The sequence below is a fragment of the Anolis carolinensis genome, chromosome 5, assembly GCF_035594765.1.
Source record: "Anolis carolinensis isolate JA03-04 chromosome 5, rAnoCar3.1.pri, whole genome shotgun sequence".
Classification (NCBI taxonomy): Eukaryota; Metazoa; Chordata; class Lepidosauria; order Squamata; family Dactyloidae; genus Anolis; species Anolis carolinensis.
In genome coordinates, this window is record NC_085845.1 from 91,813,568 (window position 1) to 91,830,384 (window position 16,817).

Sequence of the window (16,817 nt, forward strand, 5' to 3'; positions counted from 1 at the left end):
CACCTAGTTTCTGTCTTTTTCCTACAATGCTTCTGGCCCCACTGTAGCTTAAGAGTTATTCTTAGGAAAGGCAGTGGTTGAGGAAGATGGAAATCGCTTTTTAGAATTGCCACTACATTGTAACTGTAAAGATGGAGTGTGTGAGGGGGGGGGGGGGGTATCCTAGCAGCTGAGAAAGTATGTCTTGTGTCTTATTCTAGGCACTTTGGATAATTATCAGAGCAGGCTGGAGTGCCATGGCGTGTACTTTGGGAATTACTGTGCATGGAGCCAGGTGAAAATATTTAAGCCTGCCATATTGATAATAATAAATAATAATAAAACTTTTTATTTATAACCCACCCTCTCTTCCCGAAGGGACTCAGGGCAGTTATTGAGTGCAGTTATGAGGTCAATGCTTGCTTTGAAAAGGATGTCAATGCTTTTGTTGTTGGATATTGATTTTTCAAAGAGTGCAGTTTTCTATGTAAACCTGTAGCTCAACCAATTTCCTGGTCATTTTTAAAGACAGCTTGCAGTAGAGTGTACTATAGTATTTTAACTGGGAAATTTGTAGTACATGAACTATGGTGTTAATTGCTGGGGTAATTTCAGTCCAAGAAACGTTCCCATTATAGACCCATGGAGTCTACTTGGGTCTTATCTCCCAAAGAGGAATCTCCTAAGCTTGTTTTTTCAATGGAAGGGCAGGTCTCTTACCAAGCTCCTGGATCAGAGAACCACCGATCTGTAAACCAGAGCTTTCCAAACGTTTCATGTTGGTGACATACTTTTTAGACATGAATAGTTTTGCAAAATAGCAATTCAGTTTTACTAGCAAATCAGAAGTTAAACCAACATCTTACAAGAGTTACAGGCATATGCATAAATTGTAATAAGAATATGTATAAGGAATGATGATGATGATAATAATAACAACAACAACAACAACGTTGTATCCCGCCTCCATCTCCCTGAAGGGACTCGGGGCGGCTAACATGGGAAAAAACATATCTCATGAATACTTTTCATTTACCTTATATACTCAAATACAAGCTGAGTTTTTCAGCCCCTTTTAGGGCTGAAAAAGCCCCCCCTTGGCATATACCCAAGTGAATGTCCAGGCCAGCTTATATTCGGGTCAGCTTATACTCAAGTATATAGGTAATCAGAGTTGGACAGTTGTATCTTATTAAAGTCTTATTATTATCTTAAATTATAGTTTTATGTAAATATTCAAAAACATTTCACCTACTATGTCTCAATTAATGTAATTTTATTGGTATCTATTTTTATTTTTGAAATTTACCAGTAGAGTAGCTGCTGCATTTCCCACCCTCATCTTATACTCGAGTCAGTAAGTTTTTACCAGTTTTTTGTGGTAAAGTTAGGTGTCTCGGCTTATATTCGGGTTGGCTTATATTTGAGTATATACGGGGACTGTGTGTGTGTGTGTGTGTATAAATGATACATTGCTTATTACACATAGACTCACAGATTTCTCTTTATGTTTGTGGGACATAGCTACACAGTGCAACTGACCCACTAATGTACTGAGACACACAGTCTGGAAAGCTGTTCTGTAGATCCTCTCTCTTAAATGGGATTCAACTTCAGTTTGATAGTGGTTTGCCAAAAATGCCTCTCCAATGACAGGGGTAAAATGCAGTTTGGTGGAGGCAGGCAGCAGCAAAAATCTATGAATAATTGTATTTGAGGAATATAGAACGTACAAATGTGGAGGGATGGCTGTGCATTATTGTAATTTTTTTTACTCGCAAGAATAGGGAGAGGAAATTGCCTTAGATGCCAGATTAACCTGGCTGGTCCAGTGTATTCTATGTGTGCATTTTTACTTTGGAGGCTTAGAAAGCTTATGCTGCAAAAAGTCTTGGGCCAGTCCCAAGATGAATCAAAGATTGTTCTGCATGGGAATAGGCAGGCTGCGGGGCAAAATGTGTGGGAGTCCTTTCCTTCAGTTTTGCTTGCTAGATGCACATGTATTTGGTGCAAGCTGATGTCTTCATATAGGAAGCTTCAACTTATTTTGAGTTTTTAGGAAATGTTTCAGTCCAAATGTTTAAAAGTGCATATTTAGTGGTCAATAAAAAGATAACCTTGTAACTCTACTGCAAAACACATTTTGGCATGGGTTTCTGGGTTACAGGCTGCTTCTGGAGAAGTTTAGGACCTTTCCCCTCTTTGTACTGATGGGAATCAGTGTTTAATTTTCCACAAAGAAGGATATTAGAGTTGCTTGGCTTTCTACATAAATGCTTCAGTGATGGGTTTGTTTTGTTCTCTCAGTGCTTGGTGTGTTTAAAGATCCTTTGGCCTGGGTAATGTTCAAGCTAAAACTATCAAAGCTTAGTAGATGATATAAAAACTCTTTGCAGTTTAAAAGTTTTTGTTTTGTTTTTGTTTTTTTAAAAAACACAGCTTGTTGAGGGGCGTGAATATAGTGTTGTGAATTGTCAGGAAGGAGGACTGTAGCTGATGGCCCTGGGAATATGTAGGAGTATACATCCAGATGCAGTTAAGAAAAGGAAAGTGATATGTTAATTGATTTGTAGATAGTTCTCAAAGGGACGGAATATAACAGGAAGTATTTCTCACATCACTGTATTTCTCTGCCTTGAGTTGAATTATTGATTTTTGTAGCTTCGCTTTAATTGCAAGCTCTTTTAATAATTCTGAAATATTGCCATATGTGATTTACATGAACTATATTTTTCCCTGGATGGCACAATTTATTTAAGGTTGTGTATTATCTTTGAAAGGAGAATAGCAAAGTCCTTTGGAGATTCAGAAAATTAATTTATCTTTCACCTCTCACAGCTGGGATGTTGTCAGTTGTATTCTTAATTTTTTTGGAAAAGTAGAATCAATGGTCAAATTGCTGTTATGTTGACAATGGCCTTTTCCATCTAAAAGTTGTCTTTAGGAGCATCCTGTCTATAATTGGTGGTCCATAAAATATGCTTTCTGTTCTGAATGGCATGCTGTGTAGGAATAACTTTATCCTATAGCAATCTGTGGAACAGGGAAACTGTGAAATATTTTCTCATGGCAGGTTTGCCTTTTAAGAGTTTCCAGCTGTCTTAACTGCTATAGTCCTTAATGCTGCTCTGGCAACTGTTTTTCATTCCTCGATTGAAGGATGTTCCCAGTTGCTGGGCTTGACCTGAATTGAATCTTCCAGCTTGCATTCGAATACTGTTAACTATACCCTTTTGAAGTAGGTTCAGAAGATTTTCTTTAAGTGTTCACAAGGGAGAGCATGAATTATTGTTACCACCTGGTGAAAACTGCAAAATTGTTTTTCTGTTGAGTGGGATATTATTGAGAGACATCGCTTGAATCTTTATATTCCACTGGGATTATCATGTTTTTGCAAAATAGTTGCTCCAGCAATTGCTCAGAAAGGAAAACAAGTCCAAAGTGTCTTACTTTGATAACACTGAACATTTAGCCACATTCTCATCCTAAACCAAAGTATCACTCCAGCTGTTTAAATGGTAAGAGTAGTTTGCTGGAAGCACAAACCTGAGAGAGAAACAGTTACCTACAGTTATGCTGTGGCATTAATAATTTTAAGGTCTTATAAACTGTAAAAATGTTTACACGTCAGACATTCATCTTGAAAATGCTTTAATAAGGAAGTGTTGACAACACCGTTTTTGTAAAATGTAAGGTAACTATACAAATTCTTAATACAAAAAGAATAAATTAAAAGCAGATTTAAAAAAAATTCTGTAACCGTTTCTACAACATAACAATTTTCTTCCCCTTGATTACCGTTGCACAGGTTTCAGTAAAATCATTTTACATGCTCTACAGTCAGTTTCAGAAGAGTTCTAAGTTTTTTCCTTATTTTAAACTAGAGTCCATTTTGCACAACTTGTAATAAAACTATTAACATTAATATATATGTAAAACTTTACATCTAGTTAACTAAGCAGTAACTGGTCATCTGATAGCACCTGAATGGGAGTTTGCTATGTCCGAACTAAAACTAATATTGGGTGGAAAAAAACAAAATCAAAGGGGACTTCTATGTTTCTTTCCCAACATTTCCAACACTCAACTGCATATAATATCATTTAAAAAATAACCCTGCCCACCATGTCATATGGTGTATATGCATATACAAAGCTTGACAGGAATAGGGTTTGTACATACAGACAAAATGCAATATTGGGCCAGGGACCTTTTTGAAGTATATAAAAGCAAAATTCAAGGGGCTTATTAATGGGGTAGTCAAGTGCTTGTATACAATAGCTATGCTTTACCCCTTCAATTTATACTCAAAACATGTTAATCTCCTGATCAACATCTTATGTACATTTTTGTATAACTGAATTGAGTTAAACAGTAAAACCTGTTTTACGTTAATTTCTGTCTTTACTACCAGACTGGCTCACAAGTGCCATGATTGGGAAAAAACAAACAAACAAAAAACAACCCAGCATCTAAAAATCACCCCGCCCTCCCTCATACAACTGAAACTCTCACTTTTCTTTCCAATAATGTTTCAAACAGGCTGAACATATGTTTACTTTTGCAAATTTGAACCTCAGAATTATTAATCGAGGGATGCCAACACTTTTGCTAAATACAGTAGAATATTAGTTCTCATTCAGATATAGCAGATGGATAGTGTCACTGCATCTAAAGATTGTAGAGGATTCTCTATCCCAGCTACTGTTAAGTGTGATCACATCTGGCGAACGAAATGCAACAAGTTAAGTTGGGGCTCCATAGTTTCTATCATTGTGTTTTCTTTTCAAGAAACTGTAGAGTGATAATTAAATATACTTGGTGCATCCAAGTCAAAGGAGATCACAACGTGAGCTGGCAATTGGCTTGAAAAGGTACTACTAAAAAGGATATTTGTTGTATGAACACTCATATTTTCAAATGATAGTTTTAATTGCCATGGTTTCCCCAATACTGGGAGATGCAGGTTGGTGAAAAGCTGCTGTGAATTACCCTGTGAATTACACTATGTAACAAAATTCGAAAAATTTTCTGTTCCTGATTTGAAAATGTTATTCCTGTTGAATTGTGTGGTACTTACTTTGAAAGTAATTGTTATACTCCAGAAACTTTGTTTTGTGGCTGCCATAATCTATGTGGAATTGGTTGAGATATTCATCAAAAAACTGTAGCAAAATGTGCTGCAGGATGTCTCACCAAAGCAAAATTTTTGCAGTTTAATCAACCTTTTCCATGTTTTTATGATCAAACCAATTAGGAAATGACATTTATAACCCAGGAACAAAAATTGTGTTACATAGTGTCATAGTTAGTTTGCTGGAGTGAAGAAATGACTGTTGAACCATGTTGAAGTAAGTCTGTAGCCTGGTTGGTAATCTTGCTTTGTGCCATCGGCTGGATGTTGCCAACAGAGGGTGCTGCATATACACATGAGAGTGTAAAAACAACGAGCATTGCAAATATCACCCTGGAATCTTGTTGGGGCACAATGCCAATCTAGTGCTGCCAGTGCAAATGGGGGCTAAAGGGAAAAGGCTACAGGTGTAGCAGCCATGTTCAAAGTATAAGGCATCTGAGAAATGCAGCTGGGAGCGAGCAAATTTTGTCTGCCTTCCCTTGCTCTCACTGTGCAGCTTCTAGCATATTGTATAATCGGGATTTTGGCTTGAAGGTACCCACATTCCCTAAATCAAATTATAGTTGTGACATTAAATCTGTCCATCAATGGATTTACAATTTTTAAAAAGTCACTGTGCAAGTGCTTAGGGCTTTGTATAATGTTTTCTCAGTAAAAGATGCAATGAAAATAACTATTCAGTGAAATGTTTTTGTGCTGTTTGCATTAATAGGGCCATCTGCTTTTGTTCCTTCTTTGCTGAAAGTAATAGTGGAAGCACTTCTGTCTCCCCTCTCTGAAAAGAACAGCAGTGTTTAGAAAACAGCAGTACAGTAGAGTCTCACTTATCCAACATTCACTTATCCAACGTTCTGGATTATCCAGCGCATTTTTGTAGTCAATGTTTTCAATACATCATGATATTTTGGTGCTAAATTTAAATACAGTAATTACTACATAGCATTACTGCGTATTGAACTACTTTTTCTGTCAAATTTGTTGTATAACATGTTTTGATGCTTAATTTGTAAAATCATAACCTAATTTGATGTTTAATAGGGTTTTCCTTAATCCCTCCTTATTATCCAGCATATTTGCTTATCCAACGTTCTGCCAGCCCGTTTATGTTGGATAAGTGATACTCTACTGTATTTAGATTTTAGGGGTTTTTCTTTTTAGTCTTAACAGCAACTTATTCCATGGAACCCACAGAGAGATTCTGTACAAATCAAAGAAAGGTTACTGATGTTTCTATTTTGCTGCATGGATACAAATGCACAACTTGGGGAATGCACAAGACACTTAGTTACCCAATGGCGTAAAAACAGCATAGCACCACAGTGAAGATCTTGATGTGCCAGCTCCAGCATTAGCCTAGATTTGAAGGGACCCCTGGAATGTAATTTCTAGTCTGGAGGCAAACAGGAGCATCGAGGGCAGGGCATTGTGGCAGTGTGAGGGTTGGTCTCCTACCAAAACCAGTTATGGCTTTCTGGACATATAAAAAAGCATTGCTCAAGTGTTACATGTAAACTTACAGGTCTCTCTCTTTTGGTATTGGCAGACAATCATGTTTTGTATCAAGTTGAAACATGTTTAAACAGGTTAATGGTTCATTTTTAGTAATTGAGAAATGTGGCCTAATTTGCTGGTGGAAAATTACACAATACTGCCAAAGCACTGCACACTTCCCTGGCCAGTCAATCAGCTCTTTGTTATAATAGTAATGCACTCAGACCATGGTGTGCTTCCTCCTGATTTGACCTTTTTATTCTGTTTTTATTTGTTAACAATTTTGGTATTCTACTTCTCAGTTGATTGGATATTCTTTAAAAGAAAAAATACTGGTGGTTTTGCTTCCATATTAACAGTTCTTTTCCTTATATTTTTTCATTCCCTAGGTTGCTAACTTAATTGATCCAGTGTTTTTCCTGATGTATTTGGCTGCCATACAATGCCCCCTCAGGCTCCTTCTGCACTGTGACATAAAATCCAGGTTATCTGCTTTCAACTGGATTATATGGCAGTGTAGACTCATAAATTCAAAGCAGATAATGTGGATTTTCTGCTTTGATGATCTGGATTACATGGCAGAGTAGAAGGATCCTCAGTGTATAATACAAATACATCCTTGCGGGTATTCTTGTCCAGTACTACACAACCCTGGGGCAGAACAACTACATGCCACATGTGGCAACGAATGAGTCAGTCTGCATGTATGTTGCTGATGTATGTACAACTCTGCTTCCACTGTTGCCAACAGAAGAATGTTGCACAATTTGTGACTTTCCACTTTGCTAACAGGAGTGGGCCATTGGTTGTATCTGTAGCCAGTTTTAGAGTGTCGAGATGAAAATTACACACTAGGACTATTTTTTTAATTTCTGAGAAATTTCTGAGAAATGTTTTTCAACAGATACTCAAATCTTTGGCAGCACAGAAGAAATCACAATATTCTGACCTATTTCTGGAATGGGTCTTTCCCCAACTCTCCATTCTTTTATATAAGGAAATTAGGTATTTCGTGGTAACTGTTGCATCATCTTTAACCAGTATTTTGAGTTCAATGATATGTTACAATTGTTTTACAGAATGAAGAATGCAACAAATGGTTTGTATTTACTGTTTCCTCTCATTGGTGTCTTCTTTCAATCTAGTTGACTGCCCTCTGCTCTTGGTTAAGCTGTGTGAGGCACATGGTTGTCTGCAGTTAACCAAGACTGAAGGGTTTCCCCCTACTATTGACTGGGTAGAGACCTATAACAGAGAGGTGGTTGTTTCGGTATTAGCTTCTTTATTTGCCTTAAGCAAAAAGTGCTTTGACTTGAAGCTGGTGTCAGGCGCCAGTGCATCTGGGTAAGGCAAATGAGAGGCAGTGAGGTGATTTTCAGAATGGCATTGATGCGTTTGAACGGCTGAGGTCAAGGGGATTCACACTAGCGTCCCAGGCTTGGCTTTCTCCTGTCCATACCATTGGACATCGGCTAGATCTGGATAGATGGGAGAATCCAGATAACAGCTCTCATTGTAGCTCCTAGAGAGAGAGATGAGATGGAAGTGCACATTAGGCCATGGACATAAAACTGTAGTCACACAAGAGAGAGGAGGGTCAGGCCTGGGATGACAGGCAAAAACAGGTCCCCAAACTAAGGCCCATGGACCAGATGTGGCCCTCCAAGGTCATTTACCCAGCCCCTGCCCTAAACTTTAGAATTAGGATCAGCCTAAATCTGAAACGATTTGAAGGCACACAACAATCCTTATTAACTATCTCATCTGCCAAAAGCAAACCCATACTTCCAGTTGAAATACTGGTAAGTTTAAGTTGGTTAAAGTTGTTCTTAATTTTAAATATTGCATTGTTCTTTCATGGTTTTTTGATGTGTGCATTGGAATTCGTTCATGCTTTTTTAGAACTGTAGTCTGGCTCCTCAACGGTCTGAGGGACCATGAGCTGGCCCTCTGCTTAAAAAGTTTGAGGACTTCCATGTCTTACTATGAATACCTTCCTTTCTTGTATCTGTAATTTGGTGTTTGCCCAAATTAGTCATGTCAAAGGATTCTGATGCAGAACCTCACAATTTACTAGTCCAGTTCTTTAATTGTTCACAAGTTATCCAAAATGGCATAGCCACAGATTTTGCAATGGGGAGAAAACCCTGTGACAAGCTTACCATAAGTTGGAAATGACTTGAAGGCACACAGCAGTGTTTCACCAGATGATATGATGCCCAATATTGAGTGAGGGCCAAATCCCTTGCTCATTATGACATTTAGTTTTCCCCCCCTTTTAATCCCAAATGTACCTACCATTTTAATCTTAAAATGATTTTCTTTCTTAGCTAAATTTTCAGCATAAATCTCTTCTAATGCAGAGGCTTTTAAATGTGGGCAGCCACTCCTGCATTAAAATCATTCTTTGGACTTTTCAAAATACATTATCTAAAGGCAATTCCTCATCTTTGAATTCATGCACTTGGCAAATAAACCGGCCAAAGCTGGCTCTTAAGAGAAGCAAAACATTCTTTCCCCCCTAAAGTTAATAGAATATTCCATTGGCTTTGACAGATGACAAGCAGTAGCTGATAGAAGCTGGGTACACTACTGAAGAATCACATTGGGAGGAGATTACATCTTTGCCTACTCTTAGCTCATACTGCAATGCCCAGTTCCCTTGGGCATTGGCATCAAATCACTTTCATCACTTCAAAAGGTTGTTTACAGATGGGGGCAACAATTTTACATTGGAAAGAAAAGCATGCCTAGAGTAGGGAAAGGAGGAATAGAGGTAGAAAGATTGTTACTATATGCACACACATGCATTCTTAGATTGGAACATTAACTGTGTTCTACTTGTTCTACTCTTATTCTGGGATTAGGTGGTAAAGGGTCTTAACAATGGCCCCAAAAGCAAATCTTAGATTACCACCTTTTAATTTGTCCCACTCCTGTAATCTGTGTTTTCTGATGCCCTGACATGTACTAAATGATTGTGTTATGTCCACATCTCCATACTAGGGAAGAATTTCACGTGATATCCTTTTCAGGTTGCTGTGGAAGGTTCCAGGAGCAACACATGAAAAGTTGTCAACTCTAAGCTAAACTCAGTATTGATGGCAAATCTTTTACTATACAACGTGTTGCTGTCTGCAGTTAATTTTGGAAAGGTAGGAAATCCTCCTTGGACAGATGTTAAGTGGCCTCTAACCTGCTGTAAGTCTGTCCTGTGGATTTCAGACAGTAAAAACTCCTCCAACAAACAATGAAAGTTTGGTGTTTGGGCAGATGCAGCTGAAGTAACACTTTAATGGACTAATATTTCACCATTTTCAAATACTCAAGTGTGCTACGCTGTTTTGGTGTAAAATGGCAGAGGAGTCTTGTGGCACCTTTAAGACTAACTGGCGTATTTCAGCCTAAAACTTTCATGGGTCAGAGGCCACTGTAACCTGCAAAAGAAGCTGTGGCACATGAACACTTATGTAGAAGTAAATTGGTTGCCTTTAAAGGAGCCACAAGATTACTTTTCCATATTTTAAAAAAACACATTTATTATGCATAACTTTTCAAGGTCTGTGTCATCAAATACGTGATATGTCATGCCAAGCAGGCAGTTCCCATGTTAGCCGGTGCATGAGGTGTAAACAATAAGCTCAGAAAAAGAAATCTAAGTTGTATTTTCTGTGCCAGCTAAAAGTTTTTAGTCTCAATCTTCACAACACTGTTAAAGAGACGTTGCACAAAAAATCCACACTGATCTATAACAACTGCTGCAGTCCTGTGCTGGCATTTCATTTCTCTCCCAACTTGACTTCTTATAACCTTCCCATGTTCCATTGCTACTTATTCCACTGCTACACTGAGAATGTTTTTTATATGTCAGAAAGTCTGACAAAATGTGGCATGAGTTTTGCCTCCTAAGAATTCTCTTGGGGATGTGGACGGTATTTTAACCATACTTGAAGGCCCAGGATCTAGGTTTTTTCCCCTCTTTCCTTCTGTTGTTAAAAGTAATTTCTCTGAGTGTTTGGGAGTCCAATTCCCAGAAGTTCTAGCCAGCTTGTCCAATTGTCAGGGATTATGGACACTGAAGTCCAAATCACTTGGAGAATCACATGATGTGCAGACCTTCCCAAAGTATGCTAAAATGCTTTAGGGGCTTCATAACTGCTAGAGGACATTGGGGGAGGTTTTTTTTAAATGGTTGTGATCTCTTGAAGGATGGATGCAGCTCCTTAACTATCCACAGTAACCTACCCCTGCTTGACAGAGATAAGCACTGAAGGAATTTCTGACTTGGAGTCCCATTTTCAATTCTGTTAATCCAGCAATAGTATGCTTCAAGAAGCAGCCAGTTGTACCTTCTCTGACTTAGCCCCCAATGAGTTTTCTATCCCAATTTTTTAATCGTCATTTTAAATCTCTTTTTTTCAGAGATCTGATGAAATTTTAGTCTGATTGCATCATTTTTGAAACTCGTCTGAGGTGGAAAATAGATGCATCTTTGAAATAATGGGTATTATTCTGAGGGTTAGATATAAGCTGCTAAAGATTTGCATATGCCCTCCCAGTAACTGTTCTTAACAAGCAATGTTTCAACCCAATAATGTCTGGCACTCATTAACCTGAATTCCCATGCTTTTCTAATTTGGGTCTAAAGCAGCTCCAGCACAGCCTGTTTTACAAAGCAACAACATTGACACACATAATGATGGGTTAGAGGGATGGGGTGTGGGTTTCAAAATACAAAACATCCCCTCACTATACCTCTATTCATCAGTACTTTGTTGAGTTGAAGACTGAGACTCATCCATAGTGGGTGAGTTGTCTGTTGCATCTCTGAACAGAGGCCAGCCAAAAACAAAGAGAAGAAGAAAAGGAGAGGCGAAATGTTAAGGAAAAACAGTGACACAAACCATTGTTAAGAGCTTATTAATCCAGAGAGAAACAGGTTGGCAAACTGCCTCGGAAGACAAAAAGAAGTTAGTGACATAAGGAAATACAGTAGTGCCTCCACATTTGTGGGTTATACTTTTGTGGACTATTTGCAAATGGGAAGAATTATGATGTATTTGCGGGGAGGAAATCAAACTGGTAGTTTTCTCGCCCAGTGACTTATCTGGTCAGAAGGGGATGGGATGGGATGGAAAGCAGGAGGAGGGAGGGTGGGTAGGCCACGTGTGGCCAGGCACAGCCACACCACCAGTTTGATTACAGTACAGGTATTTCTTTAGTGTGTGGGGGTGCTAAATATGGCTTGGGGGCCCAAGAGATGTTCATGGTTTCCCCTCTTTCATGAGGGTTCCTGTACCTCAACCCCTACAAATATGGAGGCAAACTGTATGTGAAAGTAGAATTTTGATGCTTCTCCTGTGTGAAAACTCAAGAAGGGTGTGGTAAAGGTAGCACAGTTCCCAGAAAGACAGAAAGAAACTTGCCCATTCAAGCAGACAATTGGTACTGTGTTTGCAATGTATCCAGGCATGCAAGTAACTGCCTGGCTGAAAAAAGCAGTAATATTTAACACGGTTCAAAGTGCTTCGCAATAATCCTGACAGCAGCCTTGTTGATATTATTACCTCCCAGCTGCAGATGGCACCCTGAAGTTGAGTCATTTGATCTTGCCACCTAGGGAGTTTTTGGGGAAATGCAGTATTTGAAAAATAGGCCAATTTAAGTTGCTTTCAAAGTGACAGTTGTGGCCTCTTAAAGTGATCCAGTAAAACTTTTAGTTGTGCAGGGATTTGAACTCAGATCCTGCTCTTTCTCTATTACTGTAGTCACTGGATCTTGCCTATTAGTTTGCTCCTGAGAAATAAAAAAACTAGCCTAGTGGGAAATCTATAATTTAGCCTAATTGTCTACAATAGAGCAGACCTGTTTGGGAAGTCATTTAATACAATTCCCAGTGGAGATTGTACAGAAAAAACTTTGTTAAGTGGCTAAAGTGTTATCACTCCTTTTAAGACATTGTGGAAATACACTTCCAAATCCAGACACACTGTGGCTTTACCTAAATTACCCTTGTGGCTGCAGGTCAGATCAAATGAATGTGAACCACAGCATTTCTTTTTGAGGTTCCGTCTTTCACCAGGTTCCTCCTTTACAGTTACACCCAAGACAGTTCCACTAAGTGTAAACCTGCATGGTTTACAGCAGTTGTGGAAAAGATGACTTACAGGAGGGAAAAGGTATTTTGATAAGTGGCCTAAAAGGATGTATAATAAAGTCCAACAAAAAAAAATCTTGGTGTCTTTCTTTTTAGACCTGTTCCTGGGGTTATTTGGGTGCCGATTCAGAAAACCATTGGATTGACTGCATCAGTTCTAGTTTTTTAGATACAGTTGTTATAGCTTTGTATATGCAAACAGATGGCAGCTGGTATTAGGCACATTAGCTATCTCAAAACCTAGAACCAATAGGAGGAAAGTTGTGTCATTTCTGGAATTGCTAGGTTAAATATGCCCAAGGACAGGTCTAACATTTGAGGCATCAAAATGTCTGTTGGCCAGTGTAATAAATATACAAATAAGGTAGAAACTTGAATCCTGGCAAAATCAGAGCTATCTCATGTTGCCCCCTTCTCCACTGTCTGAAGACTTACCCAGTCTGCCAGGCTAGGATGTGATGTGGGCTGCTTGGTGGCGTGGCTGCCAGCTCACTCGATGGGGTGGAGCTCCTCTGGCTGTGAGGTAAGGCAGCTGGAAAGCAATTGAGAGACCAAGTCAGGGGCTGGATGGCAAGCAGCACTTCTTAGTCTGTGCAGTTGCAACAGATAGAAGGACAACCAAGCATGTCTCTTTCTTGATATAATCTCACAAATCTTTCAGCAGCACAACTGCCAATGCTGCAGTGTAACACCACAAGTCCACTTTCTCTTCTTTTTGATGCCAATACATTCAGTCAGTATAAAGGTTGACCTTTCGCTTAACACTTTCGTTAACTCCATGAGAATAGAAGGATGGACACGCTATCCCTCCCACTCCAGACAGAGTCGTAGGCTGTCACATGCATAGTTTGTGCTTAGATTTGGCACTGTTGCTGAAGTATACCAGCTTATTTCTGTTGCCATCATTGTAATGCAAACACATGACTAACCGCTAGTTGCAATTGCCAGCTTTAGCAATAAATGTGGCCTGGGGTCCTGTCCCTCCCAGAAAAGGTGTTTTAACAGTTCTTTCTCCCCAACCAATGCCTTTAGGGAAAACACATGCCTCAATTACATTCTCAAACCAACAAAAGCAAAATATTGACATATTGCGCCTGAAATGTCTTAATGCTTTTAAATGTATGTCCTCACAGCAAAATTAAAATCAACATTCATGTGACGTTGCTCCTTAAAGCAAGACCCTAAAGAAGAGACTGCTTTTGGTGAACATAAAACTACTCCTGGTTGCTGCTTTTTGAAAGCCTCAGTATTGGCAGGAGTTCATCCTTTGGAGTTCATCCCAAGAAAGGAGAAGAACATTCTCATTGTAATTAGGTACCATAATTGGTTTGTTTTCAGTTTTAACAATATAGTACTATGATGTAGTATGATAACAAACAGCTAAAGTACCTCACTCAAATTGTCTAGTTTCATTGGTATAACAAAGCTCCATATTGTTAGGCTTGGGAGAGCTCAGACTGAAAACAAATGTATGGCTTCTCCATGACCACCTAGTGAATGGTCATAACCAACATCTGGCATTACCTGGCCATGGCAATATCCCAACTTTAGAAGGCTTTTGTTACACCTTCAAATCTGTTTGTATGAACCTAGTTTCTGGTACCATATTTCCTATGACTCATCCTCCTTCATAGGGCAAGCAGATAAAGCAGGCACATGGCTGACTGCCTTGGCTCCCTGTTTCCAAAAAAGCCTTAGCTGTGAAGCATACTGAGATGCAGCAAGCATTGCCCTTGTGTGGGTAGGTGGCTGTGAAGACATTTCTCACTGTCCTACCAGCATGTCCCAGGAATTACTCCCTGAATGCAACATGGAGACAACTCAGCACACTCTCACCTGATGTTGCTTTACACATCTGAGGCATCCTTGTTACCCTGCTGTGAGCCACAAAGGTGCTTTGAGAGGAGGTGCTGTACTGGGAGCTGCTATCCGACGAAGTGGAGCTTGTGTGCGACAAGCGGCTATGGTCTTTGTGGGAGGCTGTGGACCGATGGTACCACAGCCTCAGTTCATCAGACACCACTGTCCTTCCTGACCCCTTCTCGTGACCCTCTCTGCCCAGAGACGGAGTCCGTATGATCTGAGAACGGGAGGGAGTCAATCTTACAGAGTCTACTTCATCCCCATGCCAGTTCTCCTTGAACAGTCCCCCTGCCGTGTACGAGTTGGATGTTTTAAATTGTGCTTTCACACTATAGTGTCCCTCCTGGTCGTTCTCCAGGCTGCGCACCACCACAGGCGTGGAACTGCCTTCAATGTACAGTGGGTACTCTTTGATCCTGTACTGGGAGGAAGGCTGGCTCTGGCTGTGCAGATAGACTCCATGGTGGCCCGTCCCATTCCTGGCAGCCAGGTTGGGCATGCTACCTGAATTGGAGGAGACAAGATTCCCCGCCGACTTGTGTCTCTGCCTCTGGCGCTCCCGAGCTTTGGAAGGGGAATCCTCAGCCAGCGTGGAATAGTTTGCATTCATCTGAGCGGGATAGTAGTGCTCAGAGCTGGAATGGCTGGTGCAGGAGGAGCAGTCATCCATGGGGTCTGAGCCGTTACTGCTACGAGTCCTGGGGGTGTAGAAATCGGGGCTCCCTGTCTCGTTTTCTGACCCAAGGAGCTTTCCTTGGGATTCTAAGCTGGAGCTTCTGTGTCTAAAGTGCTGTGCTAAACTATGCAATCTGGTAGGGCTGATGTCCACTGACCTGCAAGCACAGAGGTGGGGAAAGAAGAGTTAAATGTGTGGTACCTTACAAACAAATCTACTGCCTCTAGATCAGTTATAATGTTAAGTTACAGCTGCCAGCACCTCCACCATTAATTATGGTGTGACCATTAACGGGAGATATCATTCAAGAACACTGGATTTGGTCCACATCATTGCTATAGACCCATGGTTTCCAAACTTGGTTTCCCAGATGCCTGGGATTTCAACTCCCAGAAACTCCAGCTAGCTTGGCCAACAGTCAGGAACTCTGGGAGCTGAAGTTCAAAACACATGGAAGGCCAAAAGTTGGGAGCCAGTGCTCTATATGAAAACTCACAACTGTGAAATCTTCACAAGGTTATGCATCATTCTTTGCATTTAGCTATTTTATCATTGGCAACAGGCTTCAACCCAAATTGTGGGTAGTTATATGATGAGATAATAAATACGAGATGCAAGGCAGTTATATGGAAAGTGTTTCAAGAATGCATCAAGCTCCAGGTTGAAAATTCATAGTCCTGTCCGCAAGCCTAGATGTTTATGAAGGAGAGGCATGGAAGTAGTTCAGTTGCCAGTGGTTGCCACCATGGGACTGAGATGTTTCAACTATATGAAGCGTAATACGCAGGACGACCTGCTCCAAAGCACATAATTATGCTTCGAGTTTCGTTTTAGTTCTTTTGTGGGCTTTTTAGTACTATATACACAACTGTCTGGGTGATGGGTCTCTGGGAGAAGCAAGAAACAGTCCCACGTGGCATTAAACCGCTAGAAACCCCAACATATCGTCAGGGAAAGAAGGTATCCCATTACTCTAGGAAGCAGATTAAATGAATGACAATGAATTCTAGGCTTTAAAGCTGGTAGTCACTGTTGGCTGTTGGAATTTACAGAAAGGACACTCTGGGAAAGGTTCCGTTCGGTAATAACGAAAACCTTGCAGAGAGATTAAAAACATCATCTAACATTTTGCATCATCTGCTTCTTTGCCTTCACCAAAAGATTAAAAACAACAACAATGGCTTGCCATGAGAAAATAGCTTGTGTGCCTTGATTTATAAATCAATAAAATGGATTTGGCAATTTGGGAAGGACAGAAATAACTAAATAGAATAACAAATTAAGAATGAGGGGAAAAAGGCTGCCTTTCCACACCAACTGAAGTACCTATTGCACTTCAAAGCTCTACAGTCAAGTATTTCATTTCTGTATTATGTTTGTAATTTCACTCTACACTTTTATCAATAAGTTTTGAGGTCTCTGCCATACATTTTATTTATAGATAGACCCTTTCTGTGAGGATGTGATACATCATCTAATCAACCATCCATCCAGATCACACTCCAGAGAAGGGA

At 39.9% G+C, this 16,817-nt stretch overlaps 1 protein-coding gene across 16 annotated transcripts in view; it reads right to left on the reverse strand.

Annotated features, from left to right (window-relative positions):
- Nucleotides 1-3,613: 3,613 nt before the first annotated feature.
- Nucleotides 3,614-16,817, reverse strand: part of frmd4a (FERM domain containing 4A) — a 485,341-nt gene continuing 472,137 nt past the window's right edge. For 11 of the 16 annotated variants that reach the window (XM_062983558.1, XM_008111470.3, XM_008111469.3 and 8 more), the window contains 3 exons: nucleotides 14,601-15,460; nucleotides 13,200-13,296; nucleotides 3,614-8,129 (listed from right to left, as the gene is read on the reverse strand). In XM_062983558.1, the coding sequence (XP_062839628.1) occupies nucleotides 8,027-8,129; nucleotides 13,200-13,296; nucleotides 14,601-15,460 (1,060 nt within the window). In that variant the 3' untranslated portion in view covers nucleotides 3,614-8,026. Of the gene's footprint in view, nucleotides 8,130-11,362; nucleotides 11,435-13,199; nucleotides 13,297-14,600; nucleotides 15,461-16,817 lie in introns of all 16 variants that reach the window. The other 5 variants (XM_016993954.2, XM_062983555.1, XM_003221450.4 and 2 more) reach the window with 3 other exon arrangements.